Consider the following 11,827-nt stretch of genomic DNA (forward strand, 5'->3'; position numbering starts at 1 on the left):
TTTTTGCAATATTTTTTTTTTTATAATTATTATCATTATTATTTTTTTTTTTTTTTTTCTCTATTCTCTTTCTATTTGTTTTTCTATTTTCGCTATATTATTTTTTTTGATGTTTTGAAAGGCTATTCTTTTTTCGTTTCGACTCTTTTCATTATTATTAAAATATCCCAAAAAATCCATTTTTTCACTTTTAATTGTATATGAATTATTATTAAGATTCAACAATATTATCTAAAATAAAAAAAAATATATTACAAATAAGATTATTTAACCCAAAGCATTAATATTTATTTATCGTTATAAAATAATATCCTCGTGGTTAAACAACCCGTTATACATTCATTTTCCTTCATCCATTGACATTTCGTATTTTTATTTTATTTATTTATTTTTTTTTAAAATACCCCCCTATAGAAAATAACACCAAAAAAAGGTCAGAGCAGAGTCATCTAACTATATATATATATATATATATATATATTGTACAAATGTCATCGGAAAAATTTGTCATTCCATCTTCTTTCACTTTGGAGCAATCTATTAAATTACTTTACAACATTTCTCAATCCAAATTTAATAACATTCAAAAAGATCTGAGCATAAAACAGCAACATGAGAATGCAGAGTTTATCAAGATACTAAGTAATTTATTAGATTATATGAAATATGCAGTTAAAAACATAGAAACTACTTATAAACTCAATAATTTATATAGTTTTAATAAAGTGCATGAAGAACAACTTGAAGTTATCAATGATTTGAGAATTTTAAAGCATGATATCAAGGAAGCTTACAATATGTTAAAACAAAAGGACAAGCCCAATAATTCGGGTCCGACTTATCGTTCGTCAAATATCAACAAAAATAATACCAATGATATTAATGAAACAGGGAACTACAAAGCAACTGAAAATATTCGGCACAATAGATTGAGCTTACTATTGAAAAAGGTTAAAATTGGAGAAAGCAAAAAAAAAAAAAATTAAGTTTACAAAGAGAAGAAAGACAACGTCAGCAAGAAGAAGAAGACGAAATTAAGAGATTAAAACAGGAAAAAAAACTAAAAGAGGAGGAAATGGGAAAGAAAAAATTAGAAGATCAAAAAAAACTGGAAGACCAAAGACAAATTATAATTAAGGAGGCTGTTAAAATGGAAGTTGCTAAAGAAATGAATATTTTAAAGGAGATGGAAAAAGAGAAAGAACTACTTCAAAGAAAATCTTTAGATTCTCAAAGAAGTGCCATTAAAAAAAGTGCCAATACCAATATCTCAAAACAACAACAGCCCCAGAGAAAAAGCATAGACTCTATAAGATCGGCAAGGACCAACTTTCCAGCGCCTAAGTCGCCACCGTTTACTAATACAACTCGCAAAAGGTTAACTACACAAACTACCGGACTGAATGCTGCTGCATTAGCCTTTTCTTCGATGAAACCTCACAATCCACCTATTATTACTACTATTCAGCCAAAAACACAACATTATTCACAAGGAAAATATGAATATAAACAGCCTGTAATAAGGAGAGCTATTATAAAATCACCAGTTCTTTCACATAATAATATTGTTAATAGTACTAATACTACTGCTGCTACCAATAATAATGATAATACTATTCATGGCGCTCACAATAATTGTACTAATAATATTCATTCCCCGCGCTCATGTACTACGCGTAAAAAGGTGACCGATAATAATAACAATGGTAATAACAACAATACACAAAATAAGCATTTGGGACGTCCACTTTTGGTCACAGAATGTAACAATTCTTCTTTTTATTCAGGTAAAAAGAAATCATCCTCAACGCCAACTACTCCTTCAACGCCAACTACACCATCCACCACCACAATTAATATTGCAGAGGATAAGATGCCAAATTATCCTGACCCAAGACTATACAAAATAATGAATGATTTACATGGTGGTGTCGATGAATATGCGTGTAAGCAAATTATTAATGAAATACTAGTAACCAAGGATGAAGTATACTGGAGTGATATATCTGGGTTAGATTCCACGAAAATGGCACTAAAGGAAACTGTTGTTTACCCGCTTCTAAGACCTGATCTGTTCATAGGGTTAAGAGAACCTGTTACCGGTATTTTATTATTTGGGCCTCCAGGGACAGGCAAAACTATGATTGCAAGGGCTGTTGCTACAGAATCACATTGTACTTTCTTCAGCATCAGTGCATCCTCTTTATTGTCTAAATTTTTAGGTGAAAGTGAAAAATTAGTCAGGGCTTTGTTTTACCTAGCTGTACAGTTATCACCCAGTATTGTATTTATTGATGAAATAGACTCTTTATTGACTTCCAGAAGCGATAATGAAAATGAATCTTCAAGAAGGATCAAAACTGAATTTTTAATCCAATGGTCCGCAATTTCCAGAAATAACTTTCGTAGTACTTCAAATAACGAGGATACAAATGATGACAGTAATAGCTCCTTTAATAATGGTGATGACAAAGATATTACCAATGCTGCGGTTAATATAAGTAGTAGTAGGGTTTTGGTATTAGCTGCTACAAATCTACCATGGGCTATAGATGAAGCTGCAAGAAGAAGATTTTCTAGAAGATTATATATCCCGTTATCTGATTATGAGACTAGATTGAAACATTTGAGAAAGTTAATGAGTGTTCAAAAAAATTCATTGACGGATGCCGATTTCCAAATAATAGCAACGTTAACTGAAGGCTATTCCGGTTCTGACTTAACCACATTGGCCAAAGAGGCGGCTATGCAGCCAATTAGGGAATTAGGAGACGATCTATTAGATGTTGATTTATCTAAAATTAGAGAAATTGAGTTAGGCGACTTTGATAAAAGTATGAAAACTGTAAAGAAGAGCGTTTCTAAAGAGTCGTTAAAGGCATTTGAGGATTGGGCTCATAAATTTGGTAGTATTGGAGCATAAATTATATATATATGCAATGTTTTAAAATCTACGTTTTAACTTAATAGGTACAAATTTGTATTAGTTTTTTATTTTTTTTATTTACGAGATGTGGATTTGTCTCTTGTGATCCAGACAATTTTTTTTTTTTTTGGACAAGTTTGTATAAAACTATTACGTCATTGTACAAAATAAAAAAAAAAAGAAAGGAACAATTACTCTATTTTTTTATTTTTTTAAACAGCAGCAATATTTTTTTTTTTTTTTTTTCTTTTTTTTTTGCTTTTTGATTTTTGATTTTAATTTCCATAAACTAAAAAAAATTCAAAATTTTTCTAGTCCGATAATATAAATTTGCAAATAGAAAGACATAGTTTCGTGACTAACCATCTCTTTTAATAAATATATATATTCCTTGGGTTTTTTTTTCTTTTCTTTCAATTTAAATACAAAATGTGTGGCAATACCGTTTATTATCGTTATGCTTCAAAAAATAACAGCATTAAAAACGTTTTCAACCCAATATACTCCATACTAGTTAATATAATTGGCGACAAAAATAAAACAGATAAAATACTAAAATATTCAAAGTTTGCATTTGGTACATTTATATTATTTTATATACTTTCCCCCAGCATATCAAATTTATTTTTCGATCGTGACATTACCAACGCCAAAATGTTTTTAACTTCCACAAAGAGTAAAAGAAATGACAAACATTCTATTGGCTTCATAAATAACCGTAATGATTGTTTTGCTAATGCAAGCATTCAGGCATTAGTACCATTGCAATATTTAACCGGATATTTAAATGATTTTTTCCAAACCTATGAAAGATTGGCAAAATTGTTAGAAGATGGAGGTGTTGATGAACACGATGGTTCTGACAAAACAGGCAGTAACAAAAATAAAACTAATGCTACCAATACGAGACCTGTATTACAAAGTTTTTCATCAACAGCAACAATCACACCTCAGAACATTGACGATGTTATTCAAACCAACGTTGAAAATGACACACCAGATATGCCAGAAGTTCCATTACATAAAGAAGTAGCCACAATAATACAGCAATTGCAAAGAATTGTAACTACTTCATCATATATATCTGTTTGGCCTGTGTTACATGCTTTAGAAAAAATATTTAATGCCAAAATATCTGGCGGGCAAAACGACGCACATGAACTCACCCAAATAGTTTTGCAAGTTTTACAAAAAGAAAATCAGTTGATGAGAAATTATGTTGATAATAATGTTAATGCTCTGTCAAATGATGTTGTGATACCAGATTTCCCAATAAATGGGTATTTATGTGACCATTTAACGTGTTTAAAATGTGGCAATACTTCAAGGATCAATAAACATGAATTTTGTATGTTTTCTATACATGTTCCTCAACAAGCAATGGACAAATTAAGTAACATGCTGGATAAAAACCAAATGGAAACTATCGAAGGCTATTCTTGTTTAACATGTAAAATCAAATCTATATTAGCTAATGAAAAGGCTGCATTATCAACAGAAACTAGCAATAAAAATGATAAAATTCTAGGTGCTTTGCAAAATATAGCTGAGAATGGCTTTATAAATGATGATTTACCGCCATTGTTAAAGGAGTATGTTGATAACTACAATAAAAATGGGCTTTCAACTAAGCAGTTAAAATCTGAAATAGTCAAAAAAACTGTTTTCATTGACTGTCCTGACATTTTAATATTACATTTATCCCGTTCAATGTTCAACGGTATGAGTTATACAAGGAATGATTGTAATGTATTGTTTGACGAAGAGTTGGTAGTAAATAGACAGCTTATAAGAGAGGATGAAAATGGTAACGGTGGTAAATGTGTTGGTGTAGAAACTATTAAATATAAATTAAAGTCGTGTATTAGACACCAAGGGTCACATTCGGCTGGACACTATGAGTGTTACAGGCTAAAACCGTTCTTAGTTAAAGATATTTTAACAGGTGAAGTTATAAATAAGTCGCAGGTGATAAATTGGGGGAATAATTGTGAAAAACAACAGGATCAAAATAATGAAGCTGATAGCACTTCTTCTAGGACAAAAACTGAGACTGAATTGGAATTATGTGCTGATACATTAAATAATAATGGTAATAGTAATTTAAATGAAATTGTTAAAGAAAACGTCAACAAGATCAGGAGTCGTGCTAATAGTCTGTTATCGTTGAATTCCACAAGTACTGGGACTACTTGTACTGAAACAAGTAGTGAATTTTCGGAAAACAATGATATTAATAGCGTAGGAGAAAATCACTCTAATAGTCAATCACTTGAAAAAGTTAATAGTACCACTAGTAGTAATGATAATAGTACGGAAACTTCAAGTCAATCCTCATACAGATCGTCAACAATTAAAAAAATGGCTGGATTTATATCTAGAAAAGCTTCAATATCGTCCCATTCTAAAATGCCAACAACATTAACGGCTGATTCTGAACCCAATGTATTAGTTACTAGTGCAAGTGAATTATCTGACACTTTCAACACAGTTCCTTTAAAAAGAAAGCTTAAAAAAATTAGAAGTATTACTAAATATCCCTATTGGAGAGTTAGTGACACGAAAGTAAGAGAAGTTAAAGCGGATGATGTATTACTAGAGGGTAAATATGTTTATATGTTGTACTATGAAAGAGTTTAGAAAATATTTATTTTTAATTTTGTACAAATATATTAAGTATTGAGTCTTTCCGCGATATAAATGATAATATTTTACTGTTTACTCATAATATGTGGTTATGGATATATACTATTACCGATTGGTATAAAATTTCATATAAGGATTGATATTAATTTGAATTAATTGGATCGTTGAATAATAGTAATAGTATATAATGTATTATGTCAGTAACAATAAAAACTTTGTTGGATAATATTGGTCAAGCTGATATTTCGGAGCAAAGGACAACTTTGAAACAACCAACAGTTCAAAATACAATAAAATAAATAAAAAAAAAAAAAAAAAAAAAAGTATATTTTGTACAAATTTGAAACGTTCGCGAAGGGTTTAAAGCGCAATGCTTTTTTAACTTTTAGCAGAAAAGGTCTGGATGTTTCAATCTAATAAAAAAAAGAAATTTTTTTTTTTTTTTTCTATTTTTATTTCTCTTTTTATTTTTATTTTTATTTTTATTTTTATTTCTCTTTTTATTTCTCTTTATTTCTCTTTTTATTTCTCTTTTTATTTCTCTTTTTGTTTTTTCCTTTTTTTTATCCTTATGCAATAAGTAAATATACATATACATCAACAAAAGAATCACTTCATTTACTTTCCTAAGATTTAAATAAAATTACTACATAATACAACTTTTAAAAAATTTATTATAAAACTAAATTGGTTTCCCTTTCAAGTATCAAAAAGAGATCGAAAAACCAAAAATAAGGGAGACGGAATATATGCTGTAAAAAAATAGATTGAAGTGTACAAAATTGACATGTTTAAAGGATTCAAAATTTCATCAAAAAAAGACACTCATAAAAAAGGTCTATTAACATCAGATATTTCTGGGCCAACTACAATCAACCATACACATAGTGGTTCTGGATACATCCATAATTCAAATGACACACATCTAAGAAATGTTAGCGCGGTTTCGGCAAGGAATACTTCGTCATCATCATTAACAAAACATTTACCATTGAATGGAACTGGTAGTGCCACTAATCATAATACCAACTGCGTTGCCTCTATAAACAGCAGCAACACAAATTACAGTGGTAATTCAAGTAATACAAGCAGTAATAACAATAATAATTTACCTAGTCTATATGCTATTGTATTGTATGATTTTACAGCCGAAAAGTCAGACGAATTAACATGCCATACTGGAGAAAATTTATTTATTTGTGCACATCATAACCATGAATGGTTTGTAGCTAAGCCTATTGGCAGATTGGGTGGGCCTGGCCTAGTGCCTGTTTCCTTTGTCAGCATTATAGATATTTCTACTGGATATGCCACTGGAAATAATGTTAGATATGATATAGATAACACTGGTTTGCCTACTGTCAAAGAATGGAAAGAAAGCATTGCAAGATATAAAGCAAGTAATATAGCCTTAGGTACTATCGAACAACAACACAAGCAAAAACCTCAGAACAGATTGGAAATTAACAGTACTGGAATTAATATCAATAATTACCATTATGAAAGAGATAATAATAGTATAGGTAAAAACCTTGTCCCTTCAGATGATGGAACTAGTTCATTTATTATCAATAATTATAACGATGATGATAATGCCCACAGCAATAGCACAGATGAGTTTGAATTTGGAAATGAAATTTTTGTTTTAGATGCTGCTATTGAATCGTACTCCTTGGAAACAAGTGATAATAAATATTGGTTTAATTTAGCTTGTGTTTTATCAGATGGACATGTGAGGAGTTTAAAAAGGTACTATGAAGATTTTTATGATTTACAAGTTAGTGTATTGGATGCTTTCCCAGCTGAGTCGGGTAAAAGTGCTAATGGTAAAAACACAACTAAAAAACAACAAAGAATTATTCCATATATTCCAGGTCCGGTTCCCTTTGTTACTGAGACCATAACCATGAAGCGTAAAGAAGATTTAAACCTGTATGTTAAAGATTTAATAAACTTGCCCCCATACATATCCAGATGTGAAATTGTTTTGAAATTGTTCGAGGTTAAGCAAAATAGATTTGACAAAGAGTTTATTGATAATGATAATACTGTCAAAGTGAATAACATAAAAAGTGAAAGATCTAAGGATATTTTGGCGGAAAAGCAAAAAATAAAACAGCAAGAGCAAGAACACATATTGGTAACCAATAGCGGTAATACTGATAATAACAATTATGATGTCAATTATAACAATAATGAATCTACATTGACTGGCAAAGATATTTCTGAACAACTACAAAATTTAACCATACAAGCTAATGATAAACCTAAAAAAGTCAAGTTTTACTATAAAGAGGATATTTTTGCTTTATTATTAAAGAGTGAAACAAATTTTGATGAATTAGCAGAAAAAGTTCGCAGTAGAGTTGATTCAGATGATTTCAAATTATATGTTAAGATCGGTGATAATCAAAAGGGGGAAGAAATCACTTCAGAAACACATATACGAGAAGTAATTGAGGGTAAACTGAAGATTCTAGTGATTGATACATGATATTATTCGGTCTAGACATTAATTATTATTTAAGATTGTATTTTATTTCCCCCATAAATTCGTTTTAATTTCATTTTTTTTTTTTTTTTTTTTTTTTTTTTTCAATTTCATTTCGTATTATTCTACTGTGTTTTATCCTTTAATTTTTTAAAATTTAATGCTATATTGTTTTTAGTATTAAAGATGTAATTATATTATATATTATATATATAGATAAAAATATTTATATACATATATGTGTAAACTAGTTTACCATTTGTGCTAGATGCACACTCCTATTATATATATTTATGGCTTTTTTTTTTTTCTTTTTTTTTTTTTTTTTTTCAATTCATTTAATTGACACGTATTATATGTTATCATATTGTATTAAAAGAACCAAAGAAAAGAAGGAAAAAAATAAAAAAAAAATAAAAAAAAAAATAGAATAAAGAAAATCGTTAATCATTAGTAAAAAAAAAAAAAAAAAAAAAAAAAAAAACATCAAATCCGTTAAAAAAAAAAAAAAATTGGAATCGTAAAATATTAAATTGTATCATTGTCATTAGAATTCATTTTGGTACTATTATTGTTGTTGTTATTACCAGTGAGATTTCTTCTCTTACATAACCTGTTCTTATTTTCCTCACTTAGTCTCTTAATTATCCATCCGTTATCACCAACGATTATATTGTCATCTAGAACCTTTTCATTTGCATCAACTCTTTTAGAATCTTCATAGATATTAATCTCCATACCTTGTCGTTTCAGATTTCTAAACATCATACTTAAACTGTTCAAAGTTAGCCCATTTCCCGTTCTAAATTTTTCCAAGTCATTGACGACAATACTTCTGGCATGATCTCTTGTCATTGCACTAATATCAAATTTCCCATTACTAAATCCCAATGAAACTTCTTTTTCAATGTAATCAATAATAATTCTCCTTGTGGGAAAAAAATGTGAATCTTCAGTTACTTTCCACCGTCTCCAACCATATTTTGCAATTAATTGTTTAATTGATAGTTTACCGTTCAACCCAAAGTACCATTCTGTATACAAGTCATAAATGGTTTTGTTTGCCCTTGACAATTTATATTTAATCGCATAATTAGGCCCCAGTGCACCTTCTTCTTTAGGTTTCCGTGTATACTTTCTCTTCTGCCTAACTATGGACTTGTCATCGGTATTCATGACGGTTGTAGTTGTTGTTTGTTCTCCATCAGCGGTGATGGAAGTCGTAATCTTTCTGTTATTGTTATTTTTGTTTTCTTCAGAATTACCAACCATATCTTCATCATCCATATCTTCATCATCACCATCCTCATCATCTTCACCTTCTTCTTCCTCTTCGATAACATTTTCCTCAAGATTATTGACATTATTATTAAAAGTGGTATTTTCACTATCAGTAAGCAACTTTCCATTTATAATTTTCGTACCGTAGATTGTACCTAGCGATGAATTAATTTTATTGTTACCAATATTATTTAGCATATTCTTATTAGAAGTAACACTGGAATCCTCATTACCAGACATAACAGTTGAGGTAACGTTATTAACATCAACGCCAACGACATTAAGTTTATTGGTGGGAGAAGAATAAGAGTTTAATTTTGTTCTTAAACCAATATTCTGAGCATAAGGAGAGCCTCCTCTTAGCTGGTTGCTCACGGGTGTAATCGCAGGTAAGGAAAACTGTCCCGGAGAAGTAGGAAACACAGATCTATTTAAAATATTATCAAAAACTTGTTGTTGCTGTGATTGAGATTCTGGCTGTAATTTTGCTTGTTGACGCTGCTTCTCATCAGCTGAATTGATGACGGTAGCTGTAGCAGAAGTATTAGAAGCAATAGAAGATGCATTATTTTCTGAGTATGCCTTCAATTTCTTTGTTAGTATTGGGTTATTTGTATTTTCCAAACTTTTTTGATACTGTTGTAGGCCACGGACAGTATTTAAATTATTAGAGATAGTATTACCAGTAGTATTCATTAGACTTGGTGCTGGACTTGTAGTAACAAAATCAGAAAAGTTAGGAGAAGTGGCCTGTGGATTTGACACAGACAAATATTGAAATTTACGTTTCCGATCACTGCTCAAAATAGGTTGAGAGGTGAATGTATTTGTGAGTGCAGTATTATTATTATTATTATTAGCTTTATTAGTGTTTTGAATGGCAGTAGTCCTTACGTTGCTATTAGTGTTGAGGGTATTATTCCTATTTATATTATTATTGTCATTGTTATTGAGGTTACTTCCAGATGGGACACTCATTGATACTAGAGTATTCATTGGTGTATTAGAAACATGTGGAGTGTTCGCTGTAGTGGCAACCACTGTAGATAATGTCGGAAACATGGTAGCAGGTGCAAGAGAAGGTGTTAAACAGGTATTTGATTGGGTGGGATCTATTGGAGAGAGCGGATTAAAATTCCTATTTGAATCAGGAAGCAATAACGGCGTAGTTCCACTGACAGAATGAAGCATAGAATGTGATTGTATATTGTTATTAGTATTATTAAGGTTCTTATTATTGTTGTTGTTATTATTATTATTAGTGGTAGTAGTAGTGGTGATATTTTGATTTGTTGTATTGCTTGTGGTCTGATTCTGCCTTTGTTGTTGGTGATGCTGTTGACCATTCGCTGTAATGGCACTATTTACATTAATTTTTTGCCAGATTTGCCGTTGCAAAACTAATAATTCTTGTATCGTATCCCTTAATCCATTGATATCCAATTTCATCTCATTAATTTCGGATCTTAATTGTAAGTTTGAATTATTTACCCTACTAGAAACATCAATCATATTATCTTCCAGTTTATTAATCAACAGATTAAAATACGAGGTTTGATGATTAACACCTTCTATAATTTTTTGCATTTCCAACTTTAATTCTTTAAAATGCTTAGATGAATAAAAATCGGGAATAACATTAAATAAAATATTCTGTAGATTAGGTGCTAGTTGCGTATTGCAACTAATATATAATAAATCTTGAATTATAGTTTTAGAGAGATATTTGAATAATTCAATTAATGAATGTAAATTATAATTGGTTCTGTCTTTAGTATGAAATTCATCTTGTAAATCATCTAACCATGGAAATATCATTTTGGCTAACTCTTCAGGTGGTTCAATTTCCGCTCGTAGTATTCTAGAATCAAAATCATCCATGAAACCATTACTAGCACTATCATTCCGTAGACTTTTAGCCCTCAAATCGTTATTATTTGCTAAAATTGGAGTATTTTTGTAGCTTCCGTTAACGTTATCTTGGATCAATTCGATAAAGGATGCTATAATATTGTTGAAAACGGTGTCGGAACTAATTTTTTCAAAATCAATTAATTGTTTATTGCTAAAATTCACGAATGTTATGTTTTTTGAGTCCAAAATATTTTTACCACCCCAGCTAATTAAAAAATACAAGCCAATTCCAAATATAGGACATTTCACAATATTTTTTTTTCTTGACACCGTATTAAAGTATTGATACTTCGACGTTGTAGAATATTTGTCATTTAATTTTCTTAAAGTTATGCTATCCGAATAAGTTTGATCAACTACCAAGTCTACTAATTTTAAAGAATATAATTGCACTTCGTTTTTCACTTTAAAAGAATAGAATAATACTGTTATTATTAATTTCATAGAATCTAATAAAACTATTCTCTTATCATTAGCTTGCCAATTGGTTAATAATATAGAACTTAAATCCAAGGAAGCTGTTCTTTTATTATATGATGAGCCTGTTATTGACGAAGTTTCTGACATCT

The 11,827-nt window shown here is 29.9% G+C and overlaps 4 protein-coding genes across 4 annotated transcripts; 3 read left to right on the forward strand and 1 right to left on the reverse strand.

Moving 5' to 3' along the window:
• Positions 1 to 488: 488 nt before the first annotated feature.
• YTA6 (putative AAA family ATPase YTA6) lies at positions 489 to 2,923 on the forward strand (the record flags this gene model as incomplete). The annotated part of the gene is made up of 2 exons (XM_046080819.1): positions 489 to 847; positions 964 to 2,923. The coding sequence occupies 2 exons, from the start codon at positions 489 to 491 to the stop codon at positions 2,921 to 2,923; spliced, it is 2,319 nt and encodes a 772-aa protein (XP_045936123.1).
• A 657-nt stretch (positions 2,924 to 3,580) lies between these two features.
• On the forward strand, positions 3,581 to 5,566 carry UBP16 (putative ubiquitin-specific protease UBP16; the record flags this gene model as incomplete). The annotated part of the gene is made up of 1 exon (XM_046080818.1): positions 3,581 to 5,566. One exon carries the CDS (start codon positions 3,581 to 3,583, stop codon positions 5,564 to 5,566), a length of 1,986 nt encoding a protein of 661 aa, XP_045936124.1.
• A 793-nt stretch (positions 5,567 to 6,359) lies between these two features.
• Positions 6,360 to 8,066, forward strand: BEM1 (phosphatidylinositol-3-phosphate-binding protein BEM1; the record flags this gene model as incomplete). Its single annotated transcript, XM_046080817.1, has 1 exon — positions 6,360 to 8,066. The coding sequence occupies one exon, from the start codon at positions 6,360 to 6,362 to the stop codon at positions 8,064 to 8,066; it is 1,707 nt and encodes a 568-aa protein (XP_045936125.1).
• Positions 8,067 to 8,591: 525 nt separating this feature from the next.
• On the reverse strand, positions 8,592 to 11,825 carry GCR1 (transcription regulator GCR1; the record flags this gene model as incomplete). Its single annotated transcript, XM_046080816.1, has 1 exon — positions 8,592 to 11,825. The coding sequence occupies one exon, from the start codon at positions 11,823 to 11,825 to the stop codon at positions 8,592 to 8,594; it is 3,234 nt and encodes a 1,077-aa protein (XP_045936126.1).
• Positions 11,826 to 11,827: the final 2 nt, after the last annotated feature.

This window comes from Saccharomycodes ludwigii, chromosome II (assembly GCF_020623625.1).
Source record: "Saccharomycodes ludwigii strain NBRC 1722 chromosome II, whole genome shotgun sequence".
Lineage (NCBI taxonomy): Eukaryota > Fungi > Ascomycota > Saccharomycetes > Saccharomycodales > Saccharomycodaceae > Saccharomycodes > Saccharomycodes ludwigii.